Below are 21,305 nucleotides of genomic sequence, written 5' to 3'. Positions count from 1 at the left end.
TGGAAGCTTCATTACAAAGAAGATACCCCACAAGGATTTGCGCAATACCATGTCATGTCACCTGTGAGAACTACTTGAAAGTCGACTAGTTTTTCTTTGATTTCTCCTTTGTATATGGACCAAATGGGCTCAAAATTGAATAGCAAGTATCTCATAGGGTCACCTAGCGATGACTAAGAGGGGTTTGCAAATGGTTGGGTCTATAGCTAGAATTTTACAAAATGTCATCGAGTGAAGAAGCTATCGACACGGGTAGCAAGAGCAAATTTTTGGAAAATTCTTCTAGGTGGAAGTGCACCCTAGGGAGGTGGTTCTATAGCTTAGAGTGCTTGGGAATTAGTTGCATGTAGAGGGAGAAAAAGCTTAAGGAAAAATTGGGGCAAAAGGGGGAAGAATGGAGAAGAAGGTGGAGGGTGAAGAGGTAGATGATGACGTGGCTCAAGGAGGGAAATGTTGAATAGGGACTAGAATCCATTTTCCTCTCCAATTTTTGTTTTGAGTGCTAACTTTTCATGTAGGAACTTACATTCTAATCTATGGATTTTTGTTACAATATTTTCTATATGTTTGTTAGAATAAGATTTTTAGTTTTTATTAGCTTGGTATGTGCATGGATGGTGAAACTAATGATTATTTTTTGTCTTTTTTGAGCATGCATAATGATTTTATCTTGTTTTCTTATATATCGTTTAGGATAGGGCTCACAATTATTACATTATTGAGAGAAACAAAAAACAAAAGTACAATGATGTATTAAAAGCAATTGTACCAATTTCATTGATGTTGACAACAATGATGTATTAGAAGCCATTGTACTGATTTCATTGATGTCATTAACAATGATGTATTAGAATCCATCGTAGGGGTGTTTACGGGTTCATTCAAACACAAAAAACTAATTAGCTAAATTACTTGAAGTCTTAGGGCCTTCCATACTTTTCTTCCAAGGAAAAATAAATTACTTGAAGTCTTTGGTCCTTGCATCCTTTTGTTCCCATTCAATGCCTATATCCACCTTATATTGCTAATGTAGTAAAAATTGTGTGGAGTGAAACATTGTTATGAATGGCTAAATTATAGGATGTGCATAATATTGCTTCAAGAAAGCTTAACCCCATTAAGTCTATGGATTTTGTAATACTCAATTTTTAACTTGAGAGTCTTTGTCCACCTTCTATGGCCAATTCATTTAAAAATGGCTCTTTTGGGGTGAAATTGCTAAAACAAACCATCCATGGGAGAGAAAATGGACTCTAGTTTTTAACTGGGTATGCAACAATATTAACCATGCTAAATGTAAGACTATCCATGGTTGAATTGGAGAAAGTCCTTAGATAACCATTAAGTCCAAGGTGGTTGTGCATCTATTACCCAATTTGATGGTCTTTATCCAACTTATATGGCCAAAGTTTTGGAAAATCGGTTTTGGAATGAAACGGAGCTAAGAAAGACCATCCATGGTTGCCTTAGAGGGGCAAATAGATTCTAATGCTTACTTAGACTTAGGAAAAGTGTAATATCATCAAGGTTTATTGCTTACCCAACCTTAGGAAAAGTATAATCTCATCATGTTCAATCACTTGGCAAAAAATTTTCCCAACTCAATGGTCTTTTCCTATCCCATGTGGCCAATTTAGTGAAAAATGGCTTGTTTGGAATAAAATTGCAAAACAAAAACACCCATGGGTTCCAAAGTGTAAATTTCCTTGTGCTAGCTGTGATCATATCAGGGCTAATACCTTGCACACTTATTGCTTAGCTCAATTGCCTTTTACCATCCTATATGGCCAAGTGGTTTGGCATTAAAATTATTTAAAAAAGGCCATCTATGGTTGAATTAAAAGGTCACATCAAATTTTCCTTAATTATCCCATCAATTAATAATCCTTCCATACTTTTTTCCCCATTTAGGAAATCTTAATCCTTCCATCTAGGCTTGGGAACTTTCACACTTGTTGCCCAACTCCATGATCTTTTCCCACTATGTCCAAAGAAGATTGCAACGAACGAGGGGATAAATAGTTGGAAAAGTTAAGGGAGACCATGGTTATAAAGAGTAGGAGTAGAGATGCAAATGTGGTTCAAGCCTAAAGGGAAAATGTGGTCAAAGGGTTGAGGCTAGGCTAGAATGTGATAAGAATCTTGAGATGGAAATACCATGCATACATACACATTACAAGGGGTAGGCCAAGTTGCAATAGAGTATAACAATGGATCGTATCCAGATAATGATCTATTCGAGAGACTTTTAATTTCAAAACCCAAAACTTTGGTATGAGGCCATCGACATCATTTACATTTCACCATATGGTGGATTATTATATTAATTTTGTATTACATTTCAAGATGAAGAATGACCCTCACATATGGATGCTTAAGGCAAAGAATGACATTGTACAACCACCTCACGAGTCTTCATTCTATCTCATCTATAGACAAGCATTGAGAGAACAGAAGCCCTATAAATTCATACATGTGGAAGGCATGGAATACATGCATGAACATGAAGAGGGGAATCGTGATGCACATGCTCATAATGAGGTGATGAATGACTTAAAATATGAACTCTATGGTGGCAAGGAGGATAGATCAAGGAAGAGATCCCAAAAAATACTATGAGAGACAAGGGAAACTAGCCAAAGAGGCAAAGGCTACGAGAGAGAGGCATAGTTGAGAAAAGAGGCAAGCACCATGTTGTGTAAAAGCTCCAAAATATCATGCCTAGCATCATCGGTCCTCTTGAACTTAAATTTTCAAGCAAATTACAAATGGTCAAAATGAGTGTAACATCCCTTTTTCAACGAGAGATGCTACCCAATTATATATCACTTTGCTCTATAGTTGTTTTGATGTGAAGTCATTAAACATAGATTTTCCACACATACCATGGTAGGTTGCTTTTTTGTACAATGTCTTTGGGGTGCAAAATCAATGATTTATGTGATAGACTTCCTAGTGTTAAGTGGACCCATTCAAGATGCAAGTGTTACACTAAAGTGGACAGCAAAAGAGGTTGAATCTCATCTTGAAATTGAAATGAAATACCTTTAACCTCTGAGTGATTGCACAGGAATTTGAAAGGAATAGAGAAATAGATTAAGAAGTATGTAGAAGCTAGATAGATTTGAGTGGAGGGAAAAAGGCTACCCATCCCAACATTATTCTTATCATGCAATCCTGACTCAAAATGTGAATTTCAATCCTTTGATTGGTCACTCAAGTCTAATCAAGTGCATTTTCCTTTTATTGCCATAACTTAATACCTTCTACCTCTACGATTATAGAGGAATGGAGAAATAGGTTAAGAGGTATATAGAAGCTAGATAGTGATAACCACACTACTAGACACAGGTCTTGTTCCGATGGTTAAGTGCTGATGTTTAGCATGTGCGGTGTGCTAATCATTGATAAGTAAGGTAGGTTTAAAAAGGTGGGTATATATCGACCTTTACCAGACTTGTAAATTGTGGGCATATAGCAATCTTTACTAGACTTGTAAAAGGTGGGTAGATTGCGACCTTTACTAGGCTTGTAAATGGTGGGTATATAGCGACCTTTACTAGACTTGTAAAAGGTTGTTATATAATGACTCTGAGACACTTTCCTATACCGATGTTTTACATAGAGTGTTTTTCCCTATACTGACCTTTAAAGAGAGTTTTTCCCAATGACAATTTTTTTTTCTTTTCATACATGTTTGATCCTTTGAAAGAATAAAAATACAAGAGCATGTACATCAAGTTTGAAGCTCATATATTCATGTCCAAGTTTGAGATGAAAAAAATCAATCAAGAGCATTTACATCAATGGCTTCGAGCCAAGTTTAGCGTGCCATACAAGTCTATCTCCAACTCTATACCGAGTTGATCTCCTATATCATCATCACACTCAGGCATCGTACGTTCACCTAAGACTTGATGGGTGATTCTTGATCATCATCTTCTTCCTCAATATCATGATCTCCATCTTCCTCCCGTATGATGATATTATGTGCATCTTCCTCTTGGCTCATATTGTGATCTTCATCTTCTCCTAGATGTATCTGAATCAATTGGATCCGGCATTCGTAGTGGCATATCCATACCTACATCTCCATCTTCAAAAATCTGTTTACTTCGTGGTGCAAATTGGATCACGTACCACCATCTTGGATTAGAACGATCCAGATGAAAAAGTCTTATATTGAAGATGGGTGTCAAATGCCATCAATTATATGAATTTATGCTTAAGTTCATGTATCAATTGATCTTCAAAAATGAAAGCATTCGATTAATTAAATCATTACTATGCACTTGCTCACAATGCTCGGGAAGAACAAAAGTATCACTTTTATCGTTCCAAAGTTTAGTGGAGTCTATCATAAAGAAACCACTACTGTCTTTCCTCACTGTAGCATGGGGACCATTGTAAATAGTTCTAAACCATTTTACATCAAGAATGAAAATACTAAATTGTTTAAAATCAATTTCATAGATTTCGCGTATGGTCCCACAATAATCCAATTGCAAGGAGAGAAGATTGGTATCTAAAACACTTTTCTCGGCTATCTTGTGTGAATTTAGCCATGACTCCACAATCATATGTGACTCTCTTTAAATCGATGTGTTCCATGCAAAAATGTCGTCCATATGACCATAATGCACTGTACTTTTTGTACTGCAAAAGAGCATCATTAAAACAATGAGGATGCATCTCTTTTATAGCATATATTGCCACAAATAATTACTTAATTATGCCAAGAGATAAGAAACTTACATGCATCATACATCTAGATGATAACTCTCGCTCGCGCTTGTTTATTTTCTCTCCATCGCATTCGGTTTTACATAGAGCTAGTTGTAGCCAATCAAGTGACATGTGAGTGGGGAGGAGGGCTAGATCCTATGGATATGATTGCGCTCAGCCGTGCATTACTCTAAATCTCATCCTTGCATTTAATCTTTCTGCTTTAGCCGCTTCATATCTCTCAATCCATTTCTGCATCTCCTTGCTATTGAGGATACAAAATTTCTCCATTTCCTCTTCGCTCATCTTTCTTTCAATCCCTTTTCCTTAGGGAACCTCGCCAACGATGCAATCATCACCCTTGTTATGCCAAGCTTGTGGCATATCGGGATCCATGGATGCAAGAAACTCCGTGATATATACTAATGACTCTTGCACAAGCCATCTCTCTTCCATGCTTGCTTTTGGTCTTACTCTTTGCCTTACAAATCCCTTCAAATTTTTCATAAACCGCTCAAGAAAAAACATCCACTGACTATGAACAGTACCTGCAATGGCCAGCTCATCAACTATGTGCATAAGCAAGTACAGTTGAGTTGTCATAATGCTCAAGGGAAAGTTCCTCTCAACCAAGCATACGGCTTTAATGGAGTCCACCCTAGCCTTCTCGATCCTTGATATGGAGATCTCTTTTTTGAGATATCCACCTATTTCACATGCCCATATAAGATATATTCATAATCACAGATTATTCAACTTAAATTGAAGAAAATGCAATCAATGTGAGTTAATAGTAAGCATACCTCACAATACCATTGATCTTGAATATAGCATTTCTAACATTCATTTTTGGTGAAATTGAACATTGCTTCTAGCTAGGAATTCAAGGAAACTATCATCAAGCATATCACCCATTAGAATTACCATGGCATCACTCCTAGTAGCATCTACACAATAAGCTTTATCTTCCATCCTTTGAAGTTTATTGTAACTTAGTATTAACAAATTCCAATTCATGAGCTTCACATTAATAGTAGAGATATGATGAATTAACATTCTAGAGTTTAAAATTGTATGAAAGAGCATAGAAACTCTTTGTCTTATTGTTAAAACCCTGACCCCAATAAGGAAGCTCGTGAAAGATGTATAACCTCTCCATTCACCCTCCAAGCTTGAATCTAGTCACTTGCCTTCAAATATGGGGCCTCCATGTGTGAGATGGTCCAGCGGAAGGTATCGAGCATGACCTTCATAAACCATTTTCCTCATATGTTTCTTGAAATCCCTTAAGAGTATGGGGGATTTTGGAGTGTCATGCAAGCGGTAACAAACCCTTCCCACAAACAGGACAAGCATGGTACCCACTTATTATAAGTCCTACATGCGTGCATGAATGTGTTAGTAGAAGACATGCACTAGAAAGAGAGTCATAAAAGTATCATTATACATGTAAAGATACAACCACGTACCTACACACTCTCCATATCCTAGGTAGTCATGCATGGTCCACATCAAGATTCTCCTGACCAAAATGTCATTGGTATGTCTAGAAATATTAAAGACCTGCACTCCTCTCCATAAGATCTGTAACTCCTCTATCAAAGGTGCCATGTACATGTCCATTTTTTTAGCCTTGTACTTCCTTGGCACAAGCAGTGCAAGCATGAGGTGTCCCTTCTTTATTGTTAGCCATGGTGGGATATTGTAATTCACCAAGATTATAGGCCATGTCAACCAAGATGTCGACTGTAACCCAAAAGGGTTCACACCATCCATGGCGAGCCCAAGATGCAACTTGCGTGGCTCCCTCGCAAAGTCTGGCCACTGATTGTCTATGTGTTTCCAAGTGGCACAATCTGTAGGAATCCTCAATGTGTCATCAGTGGACCAATGTGTAGCGTGCCAAGTCATCAACTCCCCTATGGATTTGCATCGAAACATGTGTTGTATTCTAGCAATGATGGGAAAGTGTCTCAAGATATTTACTAGGATCTACTCACCCTGCAAGTCATCTCTATATCGTTCCCCACACTTCAGACAACTAGCCAAATCTCCATGCTCACGACGACGAAAGAGAAAACAATCATTACGACAAGCATGGATGGTATCATAATCCATTCCCACTGTTGTTAGCATCTTCTTCGCTTCATCTCTTGATGCGGGCATGGTATTTGGTGCAAGCAACATCTTTTGGAGCAACCTATCACAATTCAAACATACATAGGCTTCGAATAATGAGAAACTATGATGATTCTCAAAACAAACAATATCCAAATTATGAGATAAATTAATAGAGGAGCTAATGTCATTAAGGTCAAGACACTTGTATTGGACCACCCATACTTTGCTTGTAGATTCAAGATTGAGAGACAAGCCCGTAGTTTTGACATCCCAACACCCTCGTACAATCGTGTTGATTACCACTCTCGCCTCAGACTCAGACATCACGTGTACAAGTGATGTAGTGACCCTAAAAATAGAATCTGTCATGTCCACCATACCCTCGTCATCATCTGGCACATCTGGGAGACTATCCTCATCCTCAAAGTGTGAAGGTATACGTGCACCCTTGCCACCCTCCTCATCCTATCTCACGGTTTGGTGTAAATATAAGATTTTGTCTCAAGGTTTCGTGTCATGTATGCATGCAATATTAATCTCTCAAACTCAAATAGCATTGACTTACTGATGATCCATCACCACGTGCACCACTAATGGTGGGTACTGGTGCGAGCTCCTCCCCACACATCTACAAGTGGTGCATGACAATACGGCGTTGATGTCATACTTCTCACTTGCAATGAGTGCAATGACAATACAACCTCTTTGTAAGCCACTCCACGCTCTTGGGAGTTGGCGCATCATCTAATGAGCTTCCACTTGTCCCTTCCATAGTACACACCCCCAAAATCACAACACAAAATGATTACAATCCACTCAAGATTACAAAAAATAGCCACCCATGAGCTTTTATGCCTCTTGTGAGATTTAGTGCCCTATACCATATACTGACGGTATACCCTACTTCATCGCTGTATACTGATGCTTGTAGGATATACAGAGTCGCTATATAGCGATGCTGGGAGTTAAAACTCGAAACCTCGCATGTCATCGCCCCTCACAACTCTATTGCGAGAAAAGAAAAAAACTCTCCTCCTTCATTATATTCGGCAACCTCACTTTCCTCCAACCTCTTCCCCACACTCCTCACCCCTATCGAGCCCTTCTCCTAACACTTGTGCTCCCTCTCCACCCTTCTCCCTCTCTGCTCGTGTGAAAGGATGTTTTTCAAGAAAATGTGTCTCTTTAAGCAATGTAGGTTCATTTTTTGTGAGATTTCATTTTGTGAGTATTGAAGCATGTTTCTCCTTGCATTGCTAAGCCCATGTGCTAATTTTAACATTTGATTTTCAGAGTTGGACCAAAAATGAGATTTGGTAAAATAAAGAAGTCTCACCTCTTCTTTTCTTGGTATTTCTCTACTTCCTCTTTCCCTTCCTTTTGTGTTTTCTCCTTGTTTGTAGGCTTCTGTTTGTCCCTTCAATCCAATCCCTTTGGAAATTTGCTTCTCCAAACTTCTCCTTTCACTTATTAGTTATCTGAAAAATGATATGTTTCCTCTCTTTTGTAGGGCTAGTACACAAAACATTTCTTCTGAGCAGGATTTTTCCAGGTAAGAAAGTGCTTCCTCTCTTTTCCTATTTTTTTTTTCGTGATTGCATTGGCTTGTAGTTAGCGTCTTAAGCGTTGGTTGTAGTGATGAGCGTAGGAACCCTCTCTTCTCTCATTTCCTCTTTTTCCCCTCTTTCCATCTTTTCCTCCCTCTTCCCCCCCTCTTCCCCTCCGTCTTCCTCCCCTCTCTTTTCCTCTCTTTCCCTCCCCTTTCTTTTACTCTCTTTCCCTCCCTTTTCTCCCCCTCTCCCCCCCCTGTCTCTTTTCCTCTCTTTCCCCTCTCTTTTCCCTTCTCTCTTCCTCTCATTCATCCTCTTCTTTTCCCCTCTCTTATTTCCTCTCTTTTCCTTCTGTCTTTTCTCTATCTTTTCTCCTCTCTTTCCTTCTCTTTTCTCCTCTCTTTTCCTCTCTTTTTTCCTCTCTTTTCCTCTCTTCCCCTCTCTTTCATTCTCTCTTTTTCCCTCTTTTTTCTCCTCTCTTTTCCTCTCTTTTCTCCTCTCTTTTCTTCTCTTTTTTCCTCTCTTTTTCTATCTTTTCCTCTCTTTCCTTCTCTCTTTTCCACCCATGTGAAGCTTCAATAGCTTGACATTGAGCAAGCATATATAGACTTTTGTCACTCTAATTCAAAGAATGCCGGAGTCTATAAATGCTTGCTCAATGTCAAGCTATCATTCCTCTCTTACCTTTTCCTCTTTTTTCCTCCTTAGCCGTATTTGGTTCTTTTTTTTCAAACAGATTCTAAATGGAACACCCACGCCCTCACCCATGGCTATCTTCCCAAAACCCCAACCTGGTTCCCCACATTGGAGTGATTTGGGACATCCAAACTCTGCTATCACATGTAGCAGAGAAGATTACGCACGATACAGAATAGATGAAGTATAATGTCGAAGTGCATGCGCTTGGGTGGGGTCCTAACCGAAGGCGCGTAGAGCAGCAGCGACTGAGGTAAGCACAAAACAACCCACAAGATCTCCGTAGGTTTTGGAGAGACCATCACGACCACTGGACCTACAAAGATGATTATATAAAGGACATAAAGGGTTGTGTAGAGGTCTTCATGGACTACAAGTATGTAATCCATGAAGAGTATGACCTCATATTAGAAGAAGTGGAAGATGAGGTCCCGAGTGACCAGCTAGCAATGAGGAGGAAAGTACCTCAGGCAGTAATGCAGAGTAATAGACCTCCTCCACTATTTTGGCATTTTTGGAGAATGTCTCTTTTGGAGACAGATTTTGCTTAAGCATACTATTTTTTGCACTCTCTTTTTGTATATGAGAACTCTTGTTTAACAATAGTATTTTTTGCGATATTTTTTATATATGAAAGCCTTCTTGGATTCCACTTGTCTTTCATAAATATTTGTCCTTTCATAATTGTCTTTTCATAATTGTCTTAAGTAAATAATTGTCTTTTCATTATTGTCCTTTTTGCATTAATGTCTTTCATAATTGTCTTAATCATTAATTGTCTTTTCATAGTTTTATTAAATTAAATTTGAGTTTGAAGTAATAAATTGTCTTTTAAGTAAATTGTTTTTCTGCTTCTTACCTACTCGTGTTTGTTTTTGTTTTTGTTTTCGTGTTTGTGTCTACGTCTGTCCAATCGTCCCAAATTAGACATGGCATCACGTCGCACGTCCTTTGAGTATGGAACCCCTCATAGGAGGAGACATCATCATTTGTACTCTCCAGAGGACTTTGATTCCACTCAACTGACTCCTCAAGGGCCTACCCCTATGACTATCCTTGGGCTAACTCCTCTTGTGCCTAACACTATGACTATCCCTCAAGGAACTCCTTTGCTAGTAGCCCATGGCTTTGTCGGGAGTCCTAACAAGCTTGTTACATCCATGAGCGATGTGGAGGTAGCGAGATCCTTTTCTCTGCTATCCCAGAGGACCTCAGCTATTCCCTCTCCTACACCCCTCGATCAAGGCCATCGACAGCTAGACCTACTCAACAGCTGGACCTACTCAAACAGCTGTCCCCTGTAGCCCCTTTGATTGAGGAGCCATCACTTGGGCATACCCATTGAAAGGGAAGGAAGAGTAGGAAGGGTCGAGGCTGATGTGGTGACTCGAGGAATGTAGATGAGTCAGCGCACTCACATCCCCACTACAGGTCTCCACTTGGTCATGAGACCCAGCACCAGTCAAGTCCCTTGCCCTCTCCCACTCCCACTCCCTCTACTACTCCTCGCTCTGTAAGCGCTCACAGTACCACCCGCTAGCTTTGCTATTGCCACTCCAACTCCCCCTTTCCCACTTGAGGACCTATACTATGAAGTCACAAGGGGTGGAGAGATCATAGAAAATAAAAAGGGCAAAGAAGTGCTAGCCACCATGAGGCGGTTGATGAGCCACCACTTCAAGAGCGGCATAAATATTATTTGGTAGTACCAGGATGACGAAAAGAAGAAGGCAGTTATCGTGGAATTAAAAAGGCAATACCCTAATGCATCCAATTGGGAGTTCAATGACAATTACATGCGAGAGTGCATGTGTGCTGTCTTGAAGCATCGTAGGTCAATCTTGCAAACTTCCATCACAAAGAAGAAGGCTAAGCCCAGATGGGCAGATAAAGCTGAGTGAAAGTTTTTAAAGAAGGAGTACAGGTACCAACCCCAAAAGTTCGACAGTTAGAGGAGGGCTGCAAGGAGACGACTAGACACAGTAGGTACTTCGCACCTCAACAGTGGTGGCAGAACGACTGCATTCGAGGCATAGGTGGTACATCTACTTCTTCTCATTTAATTTATTGTTCTATTTGTTTTATTACATATTGCATGCACTTTATCTAACTCTTGTAATTTGGGTCCATAGCAAGCTGTGATGGGTCGCCTTACCACAAACGAAGAGACGAGATGCGCATTCTGCATAGGAGCGAAGCCGTGGTTTATTGAGATGGAGACGTAGGGAGTGATAGTCGATTGGGCTGAGGTGGCTGCTCACTTGGTATAAGTCTACTCTTACTTGAAATCTCACTTTTTATATTAATTTATTCTTTAAGTCCCAATCTAATTTCCAATTAATACGGTTTCACTCTTAGGGTGCAAGCTCGAATGTCCCATCAATGGAGGCGAGCGGTGATGATGACGAGGAGGCAGGTCTCGAGGGATTTGGCTTAGATGGCTTTGATGAGGGCCAAGGATCAGGTTAGGGTGACCATGATGAGGACTCCGACGATTCGGATGAACTATATTAGTAGTAGTTTGTGTATACTTCGGCATGTATATGCTTTTGTATATCGGCTCGTTTGCGTGATTTTGTATCACCCTTTTCGAAAGGAAAATTTTGTAACAAACAAGGTTGTATATACTTCGGCATGTATATGCTTTTGTCTCTCAGCTTGTTTGAGCAATTTTATATCACCCATTTCACAAGGGAAATTTTGTAACAAACAAGGTTTGAGAGTTTGCAGACGCCTACATGCTTGTAAACATTATTTTGTAATGCCAAAAAAAAACATTAGTAGGGCAAAACAGGGCTTCCTGTGGCCCTGTTTTGCCCCACTAATGTTTTTCTTAAGTTCTGTTAAGGGTCAGTATATACCGGCGCTTTACCAGTGTCACTATATACCGACCTTTACTAGAGTTGCTATATAGGGATGCTTATATATCAACGCATGTTTTCTGACATTAATAGCGATGTAAATAATGACCTTTGTGCCCATTAAAAAAAAACTTAGGTCGGTATTTCCGTCGAAAAATGGCTTGTGCCTTGTAGTGCTAGTCATTTATCCAGCACCTATTGAAGTCAAGAGACATAATCAAATCCCATAGTATATCTAAAGAGTATATCTAAAGAGATATGAAAATTCACTAGTTAGAAGGTGCACCTTTTGGATTCTCACTTCTATGGTGTTGAGATCCGGATTATTAAGAGTTCATCATTGTCTCTAATAACGATTGCAAACGAATAGAGAAAAGAAGCTAGATTAAGATTGCGAGAAATAGATAAAGAGGTATGTAGAAGCTAGATAGATTTGAGTGGATGATAAGAAGCTTGGAGAGAAAAAGGCTACCCATCCCAATATTATTCTTATCTTGCAATCTTGACTCAAAATGTGAATTTCAATCCTTTGATTGGTTACTCAAGTCCAATTGAGTCCATTTGCCTTTTATTTCTATAAAGTGGATACCTTCTACCTCTATGATTGTAGAGGAATGGAGAAATTGGTTAATAGGTATGTAGAAGCTTGATAGTGATAACTAGGCATTTATCCAGCACATTATTAAGTCCAGAGACATGATCAAATTTCAAAATATATACAAGGAGATATGAAAATTCACCAATTAGAAGATGCACTTTCTGGATTGTCTTGTATAGTGTTGAGATCTGGATTTTAAAGAGTTAGTCAATGTCTCTTATAATGCAATGTGCATGTTTTGATAGACAATCTTTTTTCGAATAGATGAATGTCCCTACTTATTATTCATCTCGTATACTTCCTTTTTGAATCATTAATAATGTATTGTTGCACTGAGTGATTTTGAAAATGAGTGAACGTCATCTTCTTTCTGTATTCATGATGAACATTGTTTCCAAACAATTGTGAGCAGTAGTTGTGCATTTGTCATTCCAAAAATTAATCTATGCATATCTGAGTAGTTTCAATTGTGCACAACTTTTGATCCTTCTAACCCCTTAACATTGGCAATCTTGCAAGTTCGAGGGATCTAATCAAGTTTGAAGATCATGGAAGTCATAGAAGAATGGGAAAGATGCATTAGAAAATGGTGATTCAACACCAATGACCGCGTTTTCAAAAAGGGTGGGCACGCCTAAAAGGACGTGGATGATGAGAATGAGAAAGGCTATGTCCTTCTCCTAGAGTAGTGTTTTGGTGATCAAGAAGCATCCCAAGAAACTCCTGTTTGGAGTTTAGATTCCCCAACCTAGTGGTTTTAGATTATGACAGTCCTAGACAATGGTGGAATAAGATACACTTTTCTGAATACAAGTCAGGATTAGGTATGCACAATTGTAGTTCAAGCCATCTTACAAATTGTTTGTCCATATTTGTTAGGTATGTGCTGGGGGTTCATTGCAATGAATATAATTGATGGCCTTGGGTAGTTTAAACTTTTTACTTCTTTTGATGTTCATATGATACACCCATTGAAAATAGATGCTTGTGCATTCTCATAGTGAAACCAATATTCCTTACATTTATTCTTCTTCTTGTCCCATTTCATAGGGCCTCTTGTGGGGTTTTTGCACCAATGAGACAACTGAAGTGAAGATGTGGACAACTTCTAAGAGTTGTGGCCGAGCAAGTTTGTAATAAAAGAGGAGGTTTGAAGGCTATAGTTAGAAATGATAATCTTAGTACAAGTAGAGTGGAAAGTTTCTATGTGCATTTATAATGGCCTCCAACTGGCATTACTACAGATAGCATAACTAGCATTACTACAGAGAGCATATTCGACCTCCACACATGCCCTTAATTGCTCTTTAAATCTAGTGTGAGAAGTTGAAATGAAGATAAAAGCATTGCTCAACACATCATGTAGTGACAAGGGGAATGCCCCATCACTTAATATATGCTCCAAGACTAGTGTGGTGTGGTGAAAGAGACATCCAAAAGGTCAAGCAATACAAGCAAGCTTGCAAGCTTGTAGAAATGGAAAGGTCAATCAGAGAGCAAGGTATCTCAAGTTGGGAAGTTTTTTTACAATAATTGGAGAAGAGCAAGAGGAAGGAGACACATGAAAGGGGGGGTGGGGGGAAAAGGACTAGGTGGAGACATTAAGGGAGTAAAGAAGGGGTTGGTGCAGTGGATTCACATGGGAACTTACAATGGAGTCTCTTCACACCCAAATAAATTCCTTCTTACAATTCTCATGAAAGCCCCTTTATCTAAAAAGATTATGTGGCTTTTATTTCTCCCAAAGAAGACCAAAGAATCTCCCTAACAGGTAGCCCTTAGATCTGCATGGCTCAGAATTGCAAAAGATTGAAAGAAGAGGATAGTTTTCCCATTTAGGAGCCCTTAGGGATCTAATAGTGGAGTAATTTCTCATCAGCAACAACTGCGACCATGTAGTTTTAGTACTTAGGTACTTAATGATCCATAGAACCAAGCAACATCTTGTTGTCAACATTTTCCATGTTGCCTTTGAATTAGTGACTTCTAACTATAGAGCCTCTCTTGCCAAAGTGTCATGGTGATCCTTTAGCATATTCATCAACACACAAACATGTGGGTTAGTTCTTGGGTTGATGTGCTACTCTTTTCTACCCAACCACATTCATCAACACACAAACATGTGGGCTGGTTCTTGGGTTGATTGGCTACTCTTTTCTACACTGACTACTCAACCACAATCATCAACACACAAACATGTAGGTTGGTTCTTGGGTTGATGGGCTACTCTTTTCTGCTCCCCTACCACCCTTAGGCCCCCCTCAAACGCCAACAAAGTTTATGTGTGCATGATTGCTTACATGTCTCACATGGTTTTTAGAGAGTGACTACCCTAGGCTTAGGCCTCAACAAAGTTTATATGCATGATTGCACCCAAGATTTGCTAGAGGTTAGTCTTATAATTCAAACCAAAAAATTAGAGCCTTGATAGGTCTTAGTTCATTTATCAAGAACCTAGCATCCTACCTATCAGAATAAGGGGAAAGTTATGCATGATCTAGAGTCCTTGGTTCAAAATTGCGATCAACATCTCAAGCTTATTAAATAGAAAGTAGTGCATAGTGTTCCTAATCCACGCTCTTTGAATCTAAGATAGCATGGGATTGTACCACATGAAGGAGATCCTCATCTATAAGAAAGAGCCCCCCCTAGGTCGGGTGATTGATGCTAACTTTGTAACATTCCTAAAAGGGCTATCTCAACTCCTTGTGTTGTTGCCCACTAAGCACTTTAAGTGCCTACATGTGCATCCTTGTCATCATTTCACCTCTTCTCCCTAAAGTAATGTAATAGAATAAACAAAGTTTAGCATACATAACAAATATGCTTATAAATTGCCTTTTTTCTTTTGTTTACTTTTTAATATTCAAAATAACTAATAAGAATAAACTATTATCTCTAGTTAGGAGTCACATCAAGTTTGACATTTCAATGAATCTCAAAAAATGAAGATTTAAATTTCCTTTTAAGAGCAAACCTCTGATAATGTTAGTCTATGCAATTCCTAGCAACAACCTTATAAAACAAATATATGGATATTCTCCCATAACCAAGAGCTTTCCTAAGCTCATTCACCATGCACCAATCCATATTAGAAAATATCCATCTTAAGGGCCACGTGATATTTAAGGATTTTGCAAGTATGTTAGATTTGGTTGACAAATTCGATGACTTGCCACTGTGGTGGGAGCAAAAAATTTCAACTAAGAGTTTATACATGTACATTCCCTTTGATTATGGTTGGAATAGAACCAAGCAACATCTTCCATGTTGCTCTCAAGGTGCAATATGTGAAGGGACCATGTAGTTGAAGGAGATTTGAATTCTCCATTTGAAAGTGAGTTCTTTATCTTTGCCTTGATGAGGAAATTTGAATTATCTATTAGAGACTGAGCTATTTTATCTTGGCCTTGATGTGCACACCAACGATTTGCAATAGACCAAAATTCCCTACAACAAGATTGAATGTGATGTTATCCATAATCCATGTGTAATTCCTATGTTGGGAGGACACTAGCTGATGTGGTGCATGTAGCCATTCAAAACAACCAATCAAATGCATTTGGCACTTGAAGGAACTCATCATTCATCATGACTATATTGATTAGTAAATGCTAAATGGAACATGTTAGCCAATGCACAATGAATGGGACTTGTAAGCTTTCTTATAGATGACCAACTTTGAGGAATGCATTAAAGGAGGTTGTTGGGTTGAACTCCACCTTTCCTATTCAAACGATCAATCTAACGAACTGAGGCAAACTTTTGACAAAGTGCACTAAAACTCTTAGCAAAGCATGATTGTTTGTTGTGCTAGAATCTGTAGCTTGCTCATGGTCTACCAGCTTTGAGGAATGGATTGAAGGAGGTTGGTGCATCGAATCTCTAATGCTCTTATTCTTTTATCAACTACCTTTAACTTTTACTCTAAATTACGAACATCAAAGTAGATCCTTAATGAACAAGAGTAAGAAGGTGTTTATAACCATAAGGTATCTTGCTAGGCCTTAATCATTAATTTCGTCCAAGTAGGTGCCAAATTGTCATTAGTTTGCCAATGTTGTAGGACAAAAATAGTATTAAACATGTTATATTGCTCATTGAGCATGATAGCCTTGCCATCTTTTAAGGTTTCTCTTCTAGGCATAACAAGTTGCATGCACAATCCTACTTGAAGCCATCTTGCAAATGTTGTCCATATTTGTGAGTTAGAGGTTCATTATAGTTAATATTTATTATTGATAGCCTTGATTAGTCTAAACTTTATACTTCTTTGAGGTCCTTATGATAGATCCATTGAACATAGATGCTTGCACATCCTCACAATGAGCCCTTGGAAACCAATCACCCTTACATTTGTTCTTCTTCTTGTCCCATTTCATAGGGCCTCTTGTAGGGTTTCTACATGAGTGAAAGACAAACGAAGCGAAGATGTGGAAAAAACTTCTAGTAGTTGTGGCTGAGTAGGTTTGTGGTAATAAAGGAGGGTTGAAGGTTGCCGTAAGAAATAATACTCTTAGTCAACAAGTAGAGTGGGAAAATTCAAGGAGCATTTACAACTACCTCCAAGTGGCATTAGTACGAGATTTGACGTCCACACACACACTTAATTGCTCTCTGAAACTAGCATGGGATGCTGAAATGAAGCATGCTTAGCCACAAGGGGAACGCCCTTGAGTTAATGTATGCTTGGAGGGTGGTGCAGGTGGTGAAAGAGACAAAGAGACAATCTTAAGGTCAAGCAGGTAGAAGCGAGCATGCAATGCACAATCTTAAGATCAAGAAGGTGGAAGCGAGCATGCAATGCAAGCTAGCGGCAGGAAAGAAAAGGTCAAGCAGAGCAACAAGGTAGCTGTAAATGTAAGTGGTTGGGTGGGGGGAGGAAGAGGTATTAAGAGAGGAAGCCCCGTGAAGGGGGGGGGGGGGGGGGGCAAAGGATTAGGTGGAGGGAGGCATTAAGGGAGTAAATAAGGGGTAGGTGGCGAGGGTTCACATGAGGACATTTACAGGGGCGGTTTTGGGGCTGAGGAAAGGGGGCAGTTTTTGGGGAGAAAACCGCCGTGAGAAAACCGCCAATCAAGTGCGAAAACCGCGGTAGCTGGCGGAGACTGTAGAGTTATTAGGGCCTGCAATCAATGCGCCACCCTCGCCAACCTGCTCTCATTTATCATCGCCATAGCCAGCGCTCTCTCTCTCTGAATCAGCTCTCACCATCTCTCTGTATCCTGCAGAATATATGTCCCCTGGAGCTCCCTCCTCCTCCCTCAGTCTCATTCCAGGAGTCTCCCCCTCCCCCCGTCCTTCTTCCATCTCGCCGCCTCCCTTTTTGCTCACTCTGTCTCCTTCTTGCGGTCCTTGCTGCTCGTTGTAGCTCCTGTTTCTCCTCTCTCCCGCTTGTTGTAGCTGCGTTTTGCCTCTCTCGCAGCTCGTTGTAGCCCGTTTTGCTCCCCTCCCTGCTTGTTCGAGCTTGTCTCGGTTTATCTTTGTGCTCTGCGTGCCTCTCTCAGCGTCTGCCTGTGTCGCCACCTGAGGTTCTCTGCTTATGTCCTTTGTTTTGTTCGCTTGTAGCTCCGTGCCAATAGTATTTGATTGCTTCAGCTTCCACGTCCATCTGCATCGTTTCAGTGTGAATTCTCCCGGTGTGTGAGCTTCTGCTTTCAGTGTTTGTGCACCCCTCTTGGAATTCTCTCCAGCTTGCTCCATCAGCGTTGCACCCCGCAAAGGAGCTCTCTGCAGCTCCTCCGGCTTTTCTGGTGCGTCTCTGCTCGCCTGCTCTCCACCATGGTGAAAGAAGAATCCCTTCTCGCCACCGAAATTGTCCCAAATGGCCTCACCCAATCTGGTTCCATGAGTTTCTCCGTCCGTGTTCGTCGTCGCCTCCCTGACTTCCTCCAATCTGTCAACCTCAAGTATGTTAAGCTTGGCTACCACTACCTCATTAGCCATGCCATTTACCTTTTCACCATCCCCGCCTTGCTCGTTGCCTTCAGCGCGGAGGTCGGCACCCTCTCGCAGCAGGACCTCTGGCAGCTCTGGGAGCACTTCGAGTTCAATCTCGTGAGCATAGTCGCTTGCTCTGGTGCCATCGTCTTCATCGCTACCCTGTATTTCATGTCTTGTCCAAGGCCTGTGTATTTGGTGGACTTCGCTTGCTACAAGCCTACCGACGAACTCAAGGTCACCAGGGAGGGCTTCTTAAAGCATGCGAAGGAGATCGGCAAGTTCAACGAACCGAGTCTAGAGTACATGAAAAAGTTCATGGAGAGATCGGGCCTAGGGGAGGAGACCTATATTCCTCGAGCTATCCTCGCAAATCCCCCTTGCCCTAGTATGAAGGAAGGGCGTGCTGAAGCCGAGATGGTCATGTTTGGTGCGCTGGATGAGCTCTTTGAGAAGACTAAGGTCAGGCCCAAGGATGTTGGTATTCTTGTCGTGAACTGTAGTCTGTTTAACCCTACGCCATCTTTGTCGGCGATGATAATCAATCACTATAAGATGAGAGGGAACATCCTAAGTTTCAACATCGGTGGGATGGGCTGCAGCGCAGGCATCATTGCACTAGATCTTGCGAACGACATGCTCCAGGCTCACGGGGGCTCCTATGCCGTGGTGGTGAGCACGGAAAATATAACTATGAGTTGGTATATGGGCAACAGGAAGTCGATGCTTCTGCCGAATTGTTTGTTTCGTCTGGGTGGTTCCGCTATGCTGCTCTCCAACAAGCGCTCAGACGGGAGACGAGCCAAGTATCAGCTAACAAACATAGTCAGGACTCACAAGGGAGCGGATGACAGAAGCTTCCGTTCCATATATCAAGAAGAGGACGAGAACATGCAAAAAGGGTTGTCTCTGTCCCCAGATCTCGTTGAAGTTGCAGGCGACGCTCTGAAGACTAACATCACTACTCTTGGACCTCTGGTTCTACCTCTCTCTGAGCAGCTCTTGTTCCTGGCGACACTCTTCTGCAAAAAGGTCCTCAACATGAAAGACATGAAGCCTTATATCCCGGACTTCAAGCTAGCCTTCGAGCATTTTTGTATCCACGCAGGTGGTCGGCAGGTCCTCGATGAACTGCGGAAAAACTTGGATCTTACGGAGAAGCACCTCGAGCCATCACGCATGACGCTTCACAGGTTCGGTAATACTTCAAGCAGCTCTATGTGGTACGAGCTTGCGTATCTGGAAGCGAAGGAAAGGGTGAAGAGAGGAGATCGCGTGTGGCAAATTGCTTTTGGTTCTGGGTTCAAGTGCAACAGTGCGGTGTGGAAAGCGCTGAGGACCGTGAAGAAGCCCAAAATCAGTCCTTGGTTGGATCGAATTGATAGTTATCCCGTGGATGTCCCAGAATTCCAGAGGGTTTAAGTGGACGTAGTTTCTCATGCTTGGTTGCTGTTCAGTGGCCTCCGTATCTTATTTTACTGTTTCTCAGCGCTTTATGGAACAAATACAAGAGCTGGTCTCTATAAGATCAATAACTTGTCATGTTTGGTTTGTGTATGATGGTTTTCGGACGTCCGACTTGTACTGTCAAAGTATGTTAAGCCCATCCGCTCTTAAATCAGAACTATATATCTCTCCCTTCTTTAGAGGAAATGAGCACTTTCGTGCTATCGTATCTATAATTCTCACAATTTATTGATCTGATAAACTTCTCTATTCTTTCTGTTGTCCCTTTTATGGAGACTCGATTGACAGTATCCGATGCCGATATATTGATTTCATGAGTTCGTAGTAATTTTGGACACTCTGAGTTCGTAGTAATTTTGGACACTGTGCCTTTCTATTATCGCATTGATTTCATGAGTTCGTAGTAATTTTGGACACTCTGAGTTCGTAGTAATTTTGGACACTGCCTTTCTATTATCGCTGTCAGGAAGCTCATTGCGCTTCTCAGTTGAAGTCTGTAGCTTCTTTCTTCTGCTCATCACTGTTGAAGCTACGAAGAGGTTTAGTTTGTAAGATGCGGAGACTATTCAAGGAATAAACTAAGATGCGGAGACTATTCAAGGAATCAAAGACGTACCGAGGTTTCACTAGTGTTTGGTGAGAATTGACGAGATAATATTGGCTGATCTTTGTTACTCTATTTTTAGGATTCACGAAGTTGTTTCATGCAAGGAAACAAAGACATTTCCGACCTTTCCGACCTTTCTTGCTCAAATTCATTGTTCCTCGTTAGTGAGTTTCATGCAAGGAATGAAAGGCTTCTTCATGTAAGGAATGAAAGTCTTGCCGAGGATTAACTGTCGATTGGAACGATCAATCTTGTAGGCAAGCCTTTCTATCGTCTTTCAAGAAATTATAATTTTTGCCGAGTGAAGTTGCTCATGTTTTTATAATTCTCATGTTTTTATAATTCTAAGTAGGCTATATGGCGTCGTCAATTTACAGCTTCCTCTTGGTAATGGCACTGTAGGTAATAGTTTTTAGTGTGAACAGTAAGGCCTAATTTACAGCTTCCTCTTGGTAATGGCACTGTAGGTAATAGTATTCTATTGTGTGAACATTAAGGCCTAGCAAGACCGTGAACATTAAGGCTTAGGGCTTAGCAAGACCGTTTATTTCACTGCCACTCTTATTCAGATAACATTTAGATCATTGCCACTCCTGTACGTCAATTTGTCATTTACCCTCTTGAGCCCGTCGCCTACTCGCATGTAGGTTAATTTCCCCTCCTTATGCAAACTCCTCTTCCCATTGAGAACCTCTCCATCTAAAATTCTATTGCCGAACTTCCCCTCCGAAAGAGGAGGC

At 40.6% G+C, this 21,305-nt stretch overlaps 1 protein-coding gene across 1 annotated transcript; it reads left to right on the top strand.

Moving 5' to 3' along the window:
* The first annotated feature begins 17,761 nt into the window (after positions 1 to 17,761).
* Positions 17,762 to 20,149, top strand: LOC147895189 (3-ketoacyl-CoA synthase 10-like). Its single transcript, XM_087383319.1, has one exon. The coding sequence runs from the start codon at positions 18,333 to 18,335 to the stop codon at positions 19,911 to 19,913; it is 1,581 nt and encodes a 526-aa protein (XP_087239445.1). The 5' UTR covers positions 17,762 to 18,332; the 3' UTR covers positions 19,914 to 20,149.
* Positions 20,150 to 21,305: the final 1,156 nt, after the last annotated feature.

Source organism: Dipteris shenzhenensis, chromosome 13 (assembly GCF_047967505.1).
Source record: "Dipteris shenzhenensis isolate YYH24624 ecotype China chromosome 13, Dip_SZ_1.0, whole genome shotgun sequence".
NCBI lineage: Eukaryota > Viridiplantae > Streptophyta > Polypodiopsida > Gleicheniales > Dipteridaceae > Dipteris > Dipteris shenzhenensis.
This window is presented reverse-complemented; position numbering and strand designations above follow the sequence as displayed.

Coding starts and splice junctions, on each gene's coding strand:
- LOC147895189 (XM_087383319.1), top strand. CDS start 18,333: ATGGTGAAAGAAGAATCCCTTCTCGCCACCGAAATTGTCCCAAATGGC.